The sequence below is a fragment of the Euprymna scolopes genome, chromosome 7 (assembly GCF_053919585.1).
Source record: "Euprymna scolopes isolate OS-2025 chromosome 7, ASM5391958v1, whole genome shotgun sequence".
Taxonomy (NCBI): domain Eukaryota; kingdom Metazoa; phylum Mollusca; class Cephalopoda; order Sepiida; family Sepiolidae; genus Euprymna; species Euprymna scolopes.
The window spans coordinates 170,430,790-170,448,196 of record NC_136488.1 but is presented as its reverse complement, the minus strand read 5'-3'; the positions used below and the strand labels follow the sequence as shown (position 1 = coordinate 170,448,196).

The 17,407-nt window shown below is 32.5% G+C and overlaps 1 protein-coding gene across 1 annotated transcript in view; it reads left to right on the top strand.

Annotated features, from left to right (window-relative positions):
- Nucleotides 1–17,407, top strand: part of LOC145280378 (polycystin family receptor for egg jelly-like) — a 174,111-nt gene that overhangs the window by 88,441 nt on the left and 68,263 nt on the right. The window contains exons 17-19 of the mRNA XM_080132149.1: nucleotides 539–708; nucleotides 7,424–7,574; nucleotides 17,304–17,386. Coding sequence (XP_079988275.1) covers nucleotides 539–708; nucleotides 7,424–7,574; nucleotides 17,304–17,386 — 404 coding nt within the window. The remainder of the gene's footprint in view (nucleotides 1–538; nucleotides 709–7,423; nucleotides 7,575–17,303; nucleotides 17,387–17,407) is intronic.

Here is a 17,407-nt window from a genome sequence, read left to right as displayed (position 1 = left end):
ATGTGAACAAACATCTCACTGCTCAACCACTTACTTAGAATTTCTTTCTATGTATGGTACCTAATAGTCCTTTACGTTCCCGCGACTATGTACTTTACTTAGCCGAATATTTGTAACAACAATGCGAAAAATAATAATATATAATTTTATTTTGTCACTCGGGATCTATTTCCCAATTAATAGTGCATACTGGTATAATCCTAATATTTCGAGGTATTACCTCTTTATCAAAGTGGCGTGAAACAAGAGAAGCAGGAAATAAATCAGACAATTCTCAAGAACACATGTCATAACATTACTAATAGATTAAACTTAGACTGGCAACGTAATTGTTTTATTTTTGTTTCGCACATGCACTAACCTGACACAAGATCGCTAGCGAAAAACGTGAATACAATTGGATTTTAAGTTGCGTTAGGTTCACAATATAGACGGCACGGCTAAATAGAAGCATAGTTTGGCCCGTTAGCAAAAAGCGCCATTGTCAAAGGACGCATTCGAACCGTGTGTAACATCGTATCTTTTGTTTCAATTACAGCAAAATTTAAGGAAAACACCTTAACGAAGCAAATTTCATTTGGACCTGAAAGCGACATTACGGTTTATATGCCACTCGGACCCGAATATGACAACTTTACCATGGAGGTTATGGCCAAAATCTTTGATAGTTACGGAGCTTATGCCACTGTTTCATTAGGAGAAGTCAGGGTAAGTCTTTCTTTATTTGTTTATTATTAGTTAGTAATATTGTATTGTGGTACGTATAATATAATGCACGTTTGTTGCTGTGACCTGTAGTTTGATATGCATTGATTTGCATATCAATGAGGCTTAGCCCTCCCCAACCAAAAAAGACGATATAAAAAACCTGAAGTCGAAAGAACAAGAAAATCGAGTTCTTGAAAGCGAATTGAGTAGGTCGGACCATAGAATGTAGTACGAAACGTAAGAACTATGTTTTTTGTTTTTTTACAACAAGCTATTCTGGCGTGAAAGTCTAAAGTCGATGTAACCGAGTCGAAAATGGGATTTGTAAAAATTGAAAAAGATGAAAATGATTCGCGTCGAACTTTGAAAGTTGAAAGCGTCGATAAATAGAAATATTGAAGTGTGATTCAAGTTAGACATTTTTCTATCGTCATCGTATAATAGGTAAATACGATTCGACTGTGTGTGAGAAGCTGATCAAGTCTAGCAGTGTTTGAAAGGCTAGTAGTTGATGTAATTGCCGATCTGGGCCCGGGGTTATGAAGTGGTCTTTAAGGATCATGGGGGATGTAGTTTGATATGTATTGATTTTCCCTCAGAATAGCATTATAAAAAACTGAACTCGAGAGGGCAGAGAAATTATATTGCAGTCATATAACTCCGCCAATCTCTGAACATGTCTTCGTTGACAATGAAATTCGCGTCGGTAGAATTTAGTTTCGATGGCGTTATATATAAACAACTTGATGGTTCTCCCTTTGGACGAGCTTTAGCAAGTATTTTTGTACGTTTCCATGGGCAGGGTTTACTATCTGCCCTTTACTTTCGTTACGTTGACGATACTTTTTGTTTGTTCGACAACGAAACGAAGGTGGACGCCTTTTTGGCCCTTAATATTCATCCAGCCGTTAGGTTTACGGTGGCAAAAGTTAATTCCAATCTTCCATTTTTGGATGAACTCGTTTCTAATACTTGTTTAGAATTTTTCTCTTTTGTTCATCGTAAGCCGACGTTTTCCTTTTGTCCCCCAAATCGAAAAATTAATTAAATTAAGATTCTTACACAAGGGGCTCTAATGATTTGTTCAAAACTCTGGATAAAGAGATTGATTTCATCATTAAGAACCTGTGTAACAATGGTTATCCTTTGGATATCGTAAAATCTACTAAAAAAAATAGTTTCCAATTTTAAAAGCACAGAAACTTCTGTAGATGTCTTGTTAACCTTCGCTTACCTTGGCAATCGATTGGCCAAACTGTTTAACAGTGTTATTTTGCGTCGAATTTTCGTGTTGTTTTTTTCCCCACAACACTCATGCTGTTTCCTATTCGAAAAGGTGTCCTTCCCCATCATAATAATTCTATTGTTTGTTTATTTAAATGTAGTTGTCAAATTCACTACGTTGGGCGGACATCGCAAACATTGGATTCCTGTATCAAACATGCAAATTATGCACCATCAGATGTTTGCATAATACATATGGTTCGACTATTTGTGAACACTTAATAAATAACCGTGTCTGTGCGTTAAACTTCAGTGTCGACTTGTTCTTCATTTTGAGCAGTTCACGCTCTCCCTTTCATGTGAAAGTTTTATAAACAAACAACAACAAACAGAAAATCTTTTAGAAAAAATAACACCATAATACCATTCTCTCTCTCTTTCTCTCTCCCCCCTCTCTCTCTCTCTATATATATATATATATATATGTATATATATATAATTATAAAACTCAAATGACCTTGTAACGAGTGATGTAACATACTTTCCGATTTACGACACCCGGTTGCGCATGCGCGCATAAACATTAACCCATAACAATGTAAACAAATAAACACAAATCGCTTCTTTTGCAGATTTTTACCTGCGCACTAAAATATTAACGTTATTATTTCGAAATTATTATTTAACATGGGAAGAGTGGGGGTGTCTTGCAACTATTCTTTATTACAACTATACTGTCACTATTTTCTTACAACCAAACAACTTTAACCTGTTGACAAACATAAGAACAATTGCAGTAAAGCCAAGACTACTACTACTACTACTACTACTACTACTACTACTACTACTACTACTACTACTCTCTATCCGTCCCATTTCTTTCCTTCCGTCCTTCTTTTTATTTTTGTTTACATTTCTAGATACAAAATAGTCGTGTGAGAACGGTGAATTTGTTGACACACTTACTAATCTGTTTCAATATTAGTTTTATTTTATTTTATTTATTTACGTTTTATTTTTTGCTTCAGGTTTTATTAATTATTTTTTTTTTTAGATTTCAAGTTTCTATAACTTTGCTGAAGTATTCCAATATGGGGTTTTCAGTCTTATATTTCTCATCGGTAGGTTCATGTGCGTTTTTGCTGCTAAATGACTTTCGTCGGCGTTCAATTCGTAGGAAAATCATGTTTAATTTTCGATTTTTGAGCGATTATTCGGAAAAATAGGCAACTTTACACGAATATATATATATATTTATGTATAATATTAATATATGTATTTATACAGAGTTACTTAGTGAATCGTGAATATATATATATATATATATATATATATATATATATATATATATATTTAAATAAGGGAGTAGTCACAAACAATGCGTATTTTTTAACATTATTTTATTATTCCGTGTCTTGGTTTTTCATTGGGAATAATGTTTGGATCATTGTAATAATGTTTTTAAGTCATTGAAATCGTTTTTACGCGCGTTTCAGACGTTCTGTGATGCGTCCTCGTCAGAAATTATTTTCAAATGTGTTGGAGATGTAAAAATGGCGATTTTCGTAGTTAATGTGAAGTTTTTCCAAGGGGTGGAGGCTTGCAAGTGTTTATTATTCATGGGCATGCTCAATTTTTTATTACTCTGTTATTGCTCTTTTATTGGGCTTGTCGAGGGAGACCGCTGACCTGGCTATCTCTGTCTGCTAATGTTCTTTTCCTTTGGGGTGGGGTAGGGTGTGTGTGTGTGCGTTTGTGTGTGTGTGTGCGCGTGTGTGTGCGTGTGTGTGCGTGTGTGTGTTTGCTTTTGTTGGTTTGGGAATGTGTATATTGTTTTATAGTATTTTGGGGTTATTTGCTTCCTTAGGAAGGCGACTGTGGTCCGAGGTGAGGTCGTTACTAATGTGTATGTGTATGTGTGGGGAGGGGGGACTAGCTCTTCTGAAATAAGGGTAGGGGTGCTTTCATTCTATTTTGATATTTATTTTTTGGATTCTTGGATTTTAGTATTGTGATTTTTCGTTTTAGTCTTTTCGGGTATTCCTTATATTATGCTTGTTTAGAAAGAGGGGTGTATTTAAAATATGTATAGGGGATTTTTTAATGTTTCTATTTATTTGTCTCCCCATGTGGGTATCGCCAGACCCAGGATCGGTTCCTAGTGTGGGGAAGATTTTGTTCCCCAGAGGGGGGCATTGAAGGGGGTATAGGTATGGGAGGGGGATGATAGAAGGGATGATAGCTGTTTCAGTCATGAGGGGGTTCTCCTCCACTGACTGAAAAGGGAGCGAGGTGTTGGGACAGATATTATACTATGGTTCTAGGTGTTTCCTAGTGTTGTTGGTTTCGAGGTTAAGTAGGGTTAGTATTGTTCAGTGTGTTGTATTGGAGATAGGGGTGTTATGTCTGTGTGTGGTTGTATGCGCACACGTGTGTGTGTTTTAATGTGTCGGTTCTGATTTATGTGTGGGTGTGTATATATGTATGTGTATGGATGTGCATGCGAGTGTACCTTGCATTTCATGTTTTTGTGTGATGATATTAGGCTCTGTTCAGTTCAGGAGTGAATCTGGTGATGAAGTTTTTTTTCCTGTGTAAGTAAATAAAAATAATTGTCTGTTTTGAAGATTGGCATTATTTTGAAGCTGTTTCCACTGCATGTGTATACGTGTTTTGAAACATAGAGGTGTCTGTTATCTGCAATTTTGATGTTGTTCTTATGTAAGGCCATTCTATTGCTGAAAGTTTTGGTGGCGCCTATGTAGAATTTGTTGCATGTTGTGCATCTTAGTGCATATATTACATTTCTGGAGGTGTAATTTAGATCCTTTTTATTTTGAATGGTTGTGCTGGGTTTTTGAATGTGTATGTGTTACCTTCTATTATTATGTCACATACTCCACTTCGCGGTTTGTTGCATTTTGTAACTCCTTTTGTAGTATGTGGGACGAGTTTTAAGGAAGTTAGGATGTGTTTTAAGTTTTTGGGTTGGCGTTTGCTTTTTATTATTTTTGTTGTTTTAAGTATGTTGTTTAGTTTGTCGTTCTGATTGAGGAGGATAAGGTTTTTTGTTATCTGTGTGAATAGTTCTGGGTTGTTTGTGTTGTGTGTAGAGACGTATGCTAAAATTTGTTCTTTGTTGTGTTCTTTTGGGGTTCTTAGTTGGTCTATTGGAATTTTTTCAGCCAGTTCAATACCTTTCTGTATTAGTGGTAGTGGATATCCTCTTTTCCGCAGTGTTATTTGTAGTTCATTCAGTCTAGTTGAACGGAGGTATCTGTCTGTTACTATGGTGCAGACTCTACGTGCTAGGGAGTAGGGTATTGATTTTAGACAGTTTTTAGGATGGTGGCTTTTGAAGTGGAGGTATTGTTGAGTGTCTGTGGGTTTGTGGTAGATGTCTGTGATTATGTTGTTGTTTTTTGTTGTTACTAGGATGTATAGGAAAGGTAGTTCTGTGGGGCTTTGTTCTAGTGTGAAGTTTATTTTTGGGTGTAGATTTTGTAACAAAGTGTGGAATTCTTTGATATCCCCCCATGAGGTTCTCCAGAGGATAAAGCAGTCGTCTAGGTATCTTTTCCAAGATTTTATGAAGAGTGTTTATATATATATATATATATATATATATATATATATATATATATATATATATATATATATATATAACTACTTCATTTATTCACATAAATTTAATATACGAAAGTATAGATTTATGCGTAAACTTTAAGTATTTACTTCAAATGTGCTCAATACGTAGGTAGAGCTAGTTAGTAATTTATAAAATATATATGGCGATTAAGTAATTTATAAAATATATATATGGCGATTAAGCTACACTGAATATTCTGCGTTTCATCCAACTATAGGATTCGTCAGGCTTATGCGCGAATTTTTTTGTATATATACATATACCTATGTGTACACACATACATGCACATATATATATACATATATATATATATACATATATGTGTGTGATCGTTTATGTATATTCATGTTTATTTAATTTATTTATTTGTTTGTTTTCTATTGTTATTGTTAGTTTTAAAGCTATTTTGTATCGCTATCCTAGAGTAAGTTTTATTTTGTGAACACAGTTGTTTGCTATTTCTCGCCTACAGTTTATTATATATATATATAGTTACTTAGTGAATGAGAGAGAGAAAGAGAGGATTAGAGAAGGAGGGACAATAGCCACCATTGCTAAACTATTTCATCATTCACTCTGTCCGCTTCTTTCTGTGTTTGGAACAAACCGTTTTCTCACTCGTCTAGCTGCAATAAGAAATTACAACGTTGTCTGGCAGAACTGAGGTTAACTATCAACTTCCGCTTATCCATCATTAAGCTGGTTTATCGCTTTTGACTAATCCTCTATTCTGTGTCCTCATTATATAACATTGGTATCTCTATAAGAATATCTCTCACACTCAAGCTTGAACTGTATTTTCGCTGGTCCGTTGCACTGAATTTTTGATTAGAATTCACATCGTTATGAATTGACATATCTTTATCTTATATTAATGTTAAATTATCTTGTGTAGATGTCCTCTTGATACTTTTTTTGTGAAAATGGCATATGCTTTGAAGAATGAGATCATTGCGATTCCAAACTTTACAAAAAATATATGAAAAATTAACCCGTTGGGTCGTCCATTGAATTTGATTAGATTGTTTGAATAGAGGTAAAGTAAGTTTAGGAAACAATTTTTAAAATTATTTTATAAATAAAAAGACAAAAATTAATTTCACCGCGCTCTTGTACGACGAGTTTAAATCTTATTGCTATCAATTGTTTATTTCTTTAATATACAAAGTTAGGAAATGATGATGATGCTGATGCTCTGCTGCTGCTGCTGCTGCTGATGATGATGATGATGACAAATATTAAATTCATTGAAAAGCGTACTTAATCTTTTTCATTTTTGTCAGCATTTAGTGACCCGTGGTTTCCATGAAGTGTTTCGCCCACTGACGGAAATAGCCGGAAGCCGCCAATCGCGAAACGTTAAACCTCTACTAGAAAATTATAATGATGAGAATAAAAAACATGGGAAAACAATAAACAAAATTACAAACATGCAACCCCAACCCTAACCACAACCTGCGCGATTAAAATGAATTTTATTTATTCAAATTTATAAAAAGTAGCCATCATAGATTCGTATTAGCTTAAAACTGAGGAACATTTGATCGACCGTTTCCGATCATTTCCGTCAGCTGCCGAGCGAGCCCGAGCCAACTTCGTGGAAATCGCGGATCTGTAAATGCAGATGTACTATTTTTAACTGCTTAACGTGCGTTTCAAAATAATTTCAATTGAGTGGAGAAAGACTAGCAATATTTCTCCTTTGAGAAAATTGTTGTAGGAAATAAAAGAGATCAGCCACTCACTAGATTTCAAAGTCGATTTTATATTTTTCCAAGGTTAATTTTACAATTGACAAAAAAAAAAAAAATAATAATAATGCTACAAACGTTTCTTCCCTAGGTACTTCCAATGTCTTCCGAGAAGCTAGACGCATTGCTGCAAGACCTTACATCGGGCAGTGTCGACTTGATTGAAGACGCCATGGCTAACGGCGACCTACAAGAGACGAACACTGTGTTCAGCACAATGGCTTCGGCATTGAACAGCGCGAGTAAGCAGGTTGATCAAGGTGCCACTGCATGAGTTTGCCTCGCTTTTTGCCGATTTACTATCAACACGTTTTTTAACCTTTTAATTAACAATGTTTCTAATTAGTTCTTTTTAGTGCAGCTGTTGATGGAAGGCGACAAAAAAAGGTTAAAACTTCGTACATGGACAGGTGAGGAAGTAAGTCAGGTAACCAAGCAAAATAGCGTCTAAAGATCAAGCGTTCCCATTAAAGTTCTTGATGTTATAAATATGGGTACATCCGGGTTCTTCCTCTTTACAAGATTATGATTGGCTGATTAATACTGACTGGTTGGTTGGTGTGGTTGTTTTTGTTTTACGGCATATCAACCCTTTTTGGGTTATTTAATGCCGAATCCAAAGATTTTGAAGAAAAATTTTTTTTTAATAGAATATATTTGTTGTTTTCACGTCGGTTTCTATTCAACCCATAGTTGGAACCCTAACAGGTACTACCACTCCGGATCAGAGTGGACCTGGGAGCAATGGTAATTAAAGGGTGGCTCCACACTCCCCAAAGCCCACAAGCTGGGGGCCCCACCACTGGATATAGTTTAAGGTCATATCCAGGACCCCCCATTGAGGGACTTTTATCCTATGCAGGGAGGGGGGGGGAAGTCGGCGTATTCTAATGCTCCACCGACAGGAAGAGCCAATTAAGTAAAACGTCGAAAGGTACGCAAGCCACACGCTAACGAACACTCGTTCAGTAAGGCAACTTGGGTAAATAAAAACTGCAGTAACCCTATACAGGTTTAACTGGCTTCTTCCAAAGAAGGAAGTTCCATGTGAGTATGAAATTCACAAGCGATCACCTGTCGCATGTATATGTATAAGGCGACTTACCAGATTATTATTCGAATATGTAGCAAAAAACACTAAGCTACTTCAAACGAATATATCCCTTTCACAAGACAGATCATTTCTTTTTTTTTCTTCTTTCTTTATGACGTCATGCACTCGGCATGGGTTGAGCCGACTTAATTGCAATAGCGCGAATCATAGCAGTCAATACATACATGTCTATAGCGACCTGTTTGAGGAGGTAATATTCACGCCAGTCCAGGATACGTCCTCGACAGTCCGACAGAGTTTTGGGCACTTTTATGTAGGAGATGACCTTTCATCTGTAAGGCTAAGGTATGGTTTTTAGTAATTCTAGGAAGACTACCCCGCCCCGATCGTTGCTTCTCGTATTTCGGGTGGAGTAAATTGATTGCTTGCAAATAAAAGAAGGAAATAAAAAGAACTGCTGCAAATCTTTGTTCCATTGTTGAACTCTATGTCAGTTATAACCGCCACGAGACAAGTTGAACCCCCCAACTCTCGCGCTAACCCAGTTATAATAACCACGAAATGTATTGACATATTTAGTTTTGCAGGGTTGATTTTCACATGTGGAAAAATAGCAGCTGAGTTATGCAAACCAAGAAGTCACCGCGGGATTTTTTAACTTGAATAAATTCTTTATTTTTAATCTGTCGGGCTAAGGTGTTGTTCTAGGTAGTCCTATGATATCTACCTCACCCGATTATTGCCTCCCGTATTTCGGGTGGAGTAAATTGATTGCTTAATGTAAGGCGCCACTACCGAGGAATGCAAACGGCATGCCTAGACAAGGAGCTGCCTAGACAATTTTGAAAGGCAAGGGTGCTTCTTTATGGGCGGTGGCTTGATTCTCCTTATCTTCCGACTTTGTGTTACCCTTCACCCATGGGAAAGAAGTAAATACCTACTGCAAAGAGTCGTGGCTCTATTGTCGAACTCCAAGTCACTTAAGACCGTCGCAACTCAAGTCTCCACTTGACATCCCCAACTCGCGCTAACCTGGTTACCGTAATCACGAAATGTATTAACATATTTGGGGTTGCAGGTGTGATTTCTCACATAAGTGGAAAACAATATCGGCTAAGTTATACAAGCCAAGAAGTCACTTCGCGATTTTTAACTTGAATAAATAATTATTTATTTTTAATTTTATCTCAATACAAACCTTTTTGTAAAAAGAAAAACAAAAAAACAAAAAAGAAAATAATTTATTGATAAAAAATAACAATTTTTAATACGCGAAAAAATAAAATAAATAAAATAAAACAAATAAAATAATATAATATGAAATGTTAACACTGACCCTACATTATTAGAGTTCAAGAATAAAAATAAATTTTGAAACCAAATAAAAATAATTCCAAATTCATTTCATTTACTGCGAAACTGCCCACGTTTACATCACCCCTGTATGTACGTTTGAACTAAAGTTGAACACACATTTAAAGAAGGTAATTTTCCCGAAATATCATACGACACAGAACTTCCATGAAACTACACTAACGCAAATATGAACACAATCTGCATATCTATGAAAGTTAGAATCTGTGTGAGGACACTTCTCAACCTATATACTCAACAAATTTTTGATCTAGAGAATTGAAATTTTGTATATAGGTATTCAGACACGTGGAAAACTTTTTAATTGGTTTTCATCTGGAAAAATGGACTGCTAAGGGATCAAAATTCAAAAATTAGTACGTGAAAGGCATCGGATTTTTATTTTTTTTAACTGTTTCATGAATGCGCATGCATGAATCGTTTATATGACAGATCACTAATGTTAAGAATAAATAGGTTTGAACATGCTTTTTAAAGTTCGTGTCAAGCTGGTCTAATGGTTGTTGTACTCGATAAAAGTCCGATGACGCCAACATACAAAGTTTTCAATTTTTACCCTTTAGAAGCTATTTTTCCAGATGAAAACCAATTAAATATTTTCTCATATGTCTGAATACCCTGTATACCAAATTTCAAGTCTGTGGATCAAAAATTCGTTGAGTATATAGGTTGAGAATTGTCACCATACACACATTTTCATTTATATATAGTACTACTATATATATATATATATATATATATATATATATATATATATATATATATATATATATATATATATATATATAGTACCGATTTCAAAAATAAAAAATGATTTGAGTGCCATCAGCTAGAATCGAAACCAAAACATTTAACGTTCTATCAGCGTTCCCTACTAAAAAGATAAGAAAATTTTTTAAATTTAACAACTTCAAGCTATGAATGAATTTGCACAAAATTATTAGAAATACGTGGTTATTCATCCATTCAAACAAAGATTTTACGCGTTATAAACCATCATTGGTATATGATTACTTTTCCTATTAATTTCAGTGTTATGTGATTAGTAGTTTAAGAGTTTATCGGTTAAATATTTATACACAGCACATATACATTCATGCATCTACTGTTTTATCTCTATAGATAAATAAATTCTTTTTCTTTTTTGTTCATTTTTTCATACAAATATCCATGGTCTTCGTTATATTAAACTTCCATTTAGTCACCATCAAAAATAAAGAATTTAACCCAAATGACTTTCTGCGTAACATGCAAAAAGGTTTTCTAACCCCAAATCTAAAATCCGAATCGATGGGATCTAAGTGTATTAGCTGTTTATTTTCAGTGAAGGTGAACTCTTTTTAGAGTTCATCAATTTTTTTTAAACCCTAATCAAGAATTGCCCTTTACAAGCAGCTGGATTTTCTACACCTTGTGTTTCATTTTTCTTTCGAGGGGAGGTAAGCAAATAGAGGTAGGTGAGTCAAAGTAAAAAAAAAAAAAAAATCAAATTTTGGTAAAAGTCGCAGTTTTATTTAATTGATTGTATTGTCTCAATAGCCGATGTATCACGCATGTTTGATAGCTCATAGCATGTTTTACAGATGTTTTATTTGAAATGATTTTGATTTTGCATGGCTGATCACCCTTTTAAAATACGAGAATAATAGAATCCATAAAAACGATATTGACCATTAAACACAATACTGACTATCTAATAATAATATTAACCATTAAAATATAATAATGATTATTACAAACAATACTGACCATTAAAATCACAACTGACTACTTTATAATAATACTAACAATTAAATAATAATAATGACTATTAAAAACGATATTGACCATGAAAAACATTACTGACTACTAAATAATAATACACCCCATTAAAAAATAATAATGATTATTAAAACAATACTGACCAGTACTGACTAATTAATAAAAATACCAAATATTAAAAAAAATAATAACGACCATTATAACAATGCTGACCATTAAAAACAATACTGGCTACTTAATAAAAAAATAATACTAACCAGTAAAAAATAATGAATATTAAAACCAAACTGTTCATTAAAAGCAATACGAACTACTTAATACTAATACCGACTATTTCAAAATAACAATGATTATGAAAAATGGTAATAACCGTTAAAAATAATATTGAAAATTAAAAAAAACAATAACTATTGAATATTATTAATAATACTGACCATTTAAAACAATAATGACTATTAAAAATGATACTAATATTAAAGAATTAATGATCGTTAAAAGAATATTGACTATTAAAAATAATGTTGATTATTAAAACAATACTAGTTATTAAAAACAATGCTGGCAATTAAAATATAATACTAACCAATGAAAATAATATTGATCATTAAAAGCAATCTTTACTATTAAAATAATACTGACCATTAAAAAATAATACTGATCATTAAAAATAATGCTGACATTAAAAAGATTCTGACCATTAAAATAAAATACTAAGCATTAAAAATACTAACCATTAAAATGATAATGATAATTAAAAAGAATACTTACCATTAAAACAATACTTACCATTAAAACAATACTTACCATTAAAACAATACTTACCATAAAAAAGAATACTTACCATTGAAATAATACCGATCATTAAAAACAAGACTGACTGTTTAGAAGACAATAAAAAGGCGTTTGATGCATGTGTTGCACGTATTGCATGGAGTTTGTATCATATTTAGTTTTTACTGAATGTCCATTATGAAGAAATGACCGCGAGGTCATCATACAATTCCAGTTTTATCCTAACCCCTCTCCAATATTTGACTTTACAAATCTTACAAGATTGATATGCTTGATATTATGTGCATTTTATACGAGAGCCCCTGTTATACTTTTTTAATTTAAAAATTCTAATCCGCAAATCATTTTTATGGATGTTTCATATTCGCAATCTTCTGAGCCGAAATTATTTTAAAATCAAATTCTAGCTAAGTACGTTACTACATTGGAAATAACATGGTGCGACAAAAATAAATAAAAATTGGCTAGTGAGCAGCAAATTTTGATTTATTAGCTTAAATGCTATTTGAGTGGGACTTTAAAAACCCGACAATATGCAAGATATAATGGGAATTTTATTCACAAGCGTAAACGTAAAATTCATATTATACTGTATCGCTAGAAGTATCTTCGATACAGGATAATTATTCATCTCTCCGAAACTGTACACCGTCCACATCTATCGTTCTTCACTTTCTGTGGCAGCGCTCCTTCCCAGCGTCAAACGTGGCTGGAACATCAGTTTGTTTCCTAGTGTTTGATATTTGGCAGATGACTCATGTGTTAAATTCGGAACTTTCCACCATTATCTATTGGAATATATAATTTGATCAAGAAATATGTGAGAAGATATCAGTCAAACGCAAATATCTAACAATAGACAATGGGAAATATGAAACATTCCAGGGTAAAAGAATGTTTATATAAATCGACAAACAAAAAGCGGTGCAGTCGGTCACAGAGGGAGGATAAGCTGGTACATTCTTAACCGCCAAGCATCAACACTACCCACACGCGACTTCACTGATGTTAAACACTTGCCATTACTGTAAAATCCCAAACTGTTATGAGTGTGAAAAAAAAAACAAACAAAATATTATTTTATAGATCAGCTGTGCTGTGTTTTATTCGCTGTCAGTGTGTATATATCGTAAACCAAAAGTAGATTTAGCAATTAGATAGATTGAAAAGTACATTTGAACGATCGGCCACAGCGAATATAGAACACTATAAATTTGGCCCGTATCACAGTAACCCTTCTTCATGTTTCAGTAGCAATATGCCTTAATTGAGTTAAAATTAAAATCGACACTTAAAACCTTTTCACTTTCTTGTAGGTCATTCATGAAGACAATAATCCCCAGGCAGTTATTTTATGCTATTATTACTCGGCATACGCTATAGGATATATAACTTTCAATGCTTTATGTAACATAGCTCTGATTCTCCCAGTTTCTATGCATCAGAGTTTCTCTCTATGATATCATATATTCGTACGTAGCTCTAATTAAACTAATGAACTTCTAATGGAAGTTTTCGATTTCTTCTTAATTTAGCTTTATGTGGAAAATTCCATTTTAAACCTTATTGTTACTAACCTATATATAATTAAAATTATTTTTGGATAATTTTTTTTTTTAATCTGCATTCTGGAATTTGATTACGCATACGCGGCTGACTTCATCTTGGACATCCAATTGCGACGGGTTTCGGCACATTTTCATTGAATTCATTACATTTATTTTCATTTATTTTATGAAATTTATTTTTATGAATTTAAAATTTATTTTTAATATTAAATTTATTTTAATTTATTTCACGAAACTTTTTTAATTGAATTTATAAAATTAATTTTAATTGGATTTATAACAGTTATTTAGAGTTCATTAATTAATTTTAATTTATTTTTATTAATATTACATTTATTTTTAATATTAAATTTATTTTAATATAAAATTCATTCTAATTAATTTGATTAATTTATTTTAATTTAATTCATTACATTTATTTCAACTTATTTTATAAATATCTAATTAATTTTAAATATTTAATTCATTTTATTCTTATTAAATTTATTGTAATTTAATTCATTACATTCATTTTATTTCTATCAATTTTTAATTTATTTCTATTTCATTTAATTTATTTTTAATATTGAATTTATTTTTACTTTATTTTTTAAAATTTATTTTAGTTGAATACAATAAATTTATTTTAATTGAATACAATAAATTTATTTTAATTGAATACAATAAATTTATTTTAATTGAATACAATAAATTTATTTTAATTGAATTAATTTATTTTCATTGCACATTAATATTTTCCGATTTGAAATCGCTGTCAAATATTTTTAACACGAATTTTTAAGTTCGGATTTTTTTTAAAGAGAAGAAATGACAATTTGTTTTGATTTTAAATTACGTTCCTATCTGAGATATTATTCTCACAACGTTTTCTTTTGCCATGATCAATTAGAAATCTTTAATAATTTGCAATTAATTTTATCTCCCAAATAGACGTAAAATGTAGGCAAAAATATATATAATTTATTTTAAGAGCATGTATATATTTATATCGAAGGAGAAATAGAGATATTATTCTCACAACGTTTTCTTTTGCCATGATCAATTAGAAATCTTTAATAATTTGCAATTAATTTTATCTCCCAAATAGACGTAAAATGAAGGCAAAAATATATATAATTTATTTTAAGAGCATGTATATATTTATATCGAAGGAGAAATAGAGATATTATTCTCACAACGTTTTCTTTTGCCATGATCAATTAGAAATCTTTAATAATTTGCAATTAATTTTATCTCCCAAATAGACGTAAAATGTAGGCAAAAATATATATAATTTATTTTAAGAGCATGTATATATTTATATCGAAGGAGAAATAGAGATATTATTCTCACAACGTTTTCTTTTGCTATGATCAATTAGAAATCTTTAATAATTTGCAATTAATTTTATCTCCCAAATAGACGTAAAATGTAGGCAAAAATATATATAATTTATTTTAAGAGCATGTATATATTTATATCGAAGGAGAAATAGAGATATTATTCTCACAACGTTTTCTTTTGCCATGATCAATTAGAAATCTTTAATAATTTGCAATTAATTTTATCTCCCAAATAGACGTAAAATGTAGGCAAAAATATATATAATTTATTTTAAGAGCATGTATATATTTATATCGAAGGAGAAATAGAGATATTATTCTCACAACGTTTTCTTTTGCCATGATCAATTAGAAATCTTTAATAATTTGCAATTAATTTTATCTCCCAAATAGACGTAAAATGTAGGCAAAAATATATATAATTTATTTTAAGAGCATGTATATATTGATATCGAAGGAGAAATACATATTTACTTTCTTATATATAAATACAGATTTTTTTTTCTTCGTCCAGATTATTCCTCTCTCTGGACATACACGCATAATTCAAATTGACGCAAGGAAAATAACTCTGTTAAAAATATCATAATAACTTCCCTTTACACGATAACATTAAAAGATTCGTGTACGTCTTGATAACATTTGACTTCCAGCTAATAAATCTGTATATAATAGGTTGGATAAAAGACTGACATTAACAGCTATATTTTAATATATTTGCAGCGTCTGATTCTAGATTAGATTGTAATTATTCTTTGATTATTGTTTGGTTATTGTTTGTCACGTTATAGAACACTCCACTTCACTTTTAGAAGGGTTGACTGCGGAAACGGATTGCCGGCAGCACTGCATGTTTACGTGTGGAATGGTTTTGTGCATGTTGAATTATCTGCATGGAATTGTTCACCGCGATGCCACGCTCTCAGAGACACACCCAGTTACACTCAACACGAGTGTGTTTGTATATTTAATGAAATTGCACATATACATACGCACACATAAATACAACCTTGCTCAAAACAGGGACATTCATTTCGAACACGCCCATACCCTATCAAAGAACCTACTAATGATTTTATACGTCAAATCCTTTTGCGTGTGTGATGGTAAAACTTCTCAAATGCACTCGTGCTGTTAGGCTGTATAAAGGTGTTAACTTAGGTCAAAATCAGAATGTTTCGTCTTTAATCAGATTTTTTCGATTTTTGACCGGATGCATTCTGATACAAAACCTATCTAAGAACACTCTCAAACACATGAAGTACATTTGTGTGAAATTAAAAAAAAATATCGGCCCTGTCGTTTCGAAATCCATAGGAAACGAAGTCACACACGCACACAAACAAAGTGGATTTTATATATAAGTAGATATATAAAACGTGCCTTAAAATTGACCACGTTTTTTGAAATATAAATTAAAATCTAAATATTTAAGCTAATGATACATAGACATTAAATATTCCTCTATCCGAAGAATAGCAAATATGTTCAAAATCAACTTCAATTTTCTCATTGTTTATACGGTCCCGAGCAACGCCGGTAGCCCCGCTAGATTAAGATATATACATTGCAACAGAGACTTTACACGTATTGTTGTATTAAAGGCGAGTTTCGAAAAAAAAAAAAGAAGCAATACTTCAAACAACATCACTTATTAGTAATTGTCTGTATTTTTGAGATGAGGTGTTTTCATTGATTGAGATTGTCGGACTGACTTCCTCATCTTGGTTGTTATAGTCACAACGTTTCGGCCGTTTTACCCCCCGGCCTTCATCAGGTGTTTTTGTATCGAACTGGGGAACCGTTTGTTAGGAGTCTCGAACCCAACCCTTTATTATTATTACGAGAGTACCGTGTTCGGACTCCAGCTAGGCTCTGGGACATAGTTGCTGATTCTCTGTTTTGAATGTTACTTTTTTACTGCCTTCGTTCAGGATTGAACTCAGAACCTTGGGGTAATTTATGTGTGCGTATGTGTGTTTGTATGTACGTATATTTATATGTGTAGGTACGTTAAACTGCTGAATCAATGTTGATCTTTTGACTGTTTTAAACGATTTTTCTTGATGTTAATCCCCGTCTGTGTTTGACCACCGACAGCTATGTATGCAAATAAAAGCGAAAGGACACCAACCGGTTATGGCAGGGACTACGAATATCGAACAGCAGAAGAAATCGTCCCGGTAAGTTTTCACAATGCCAGG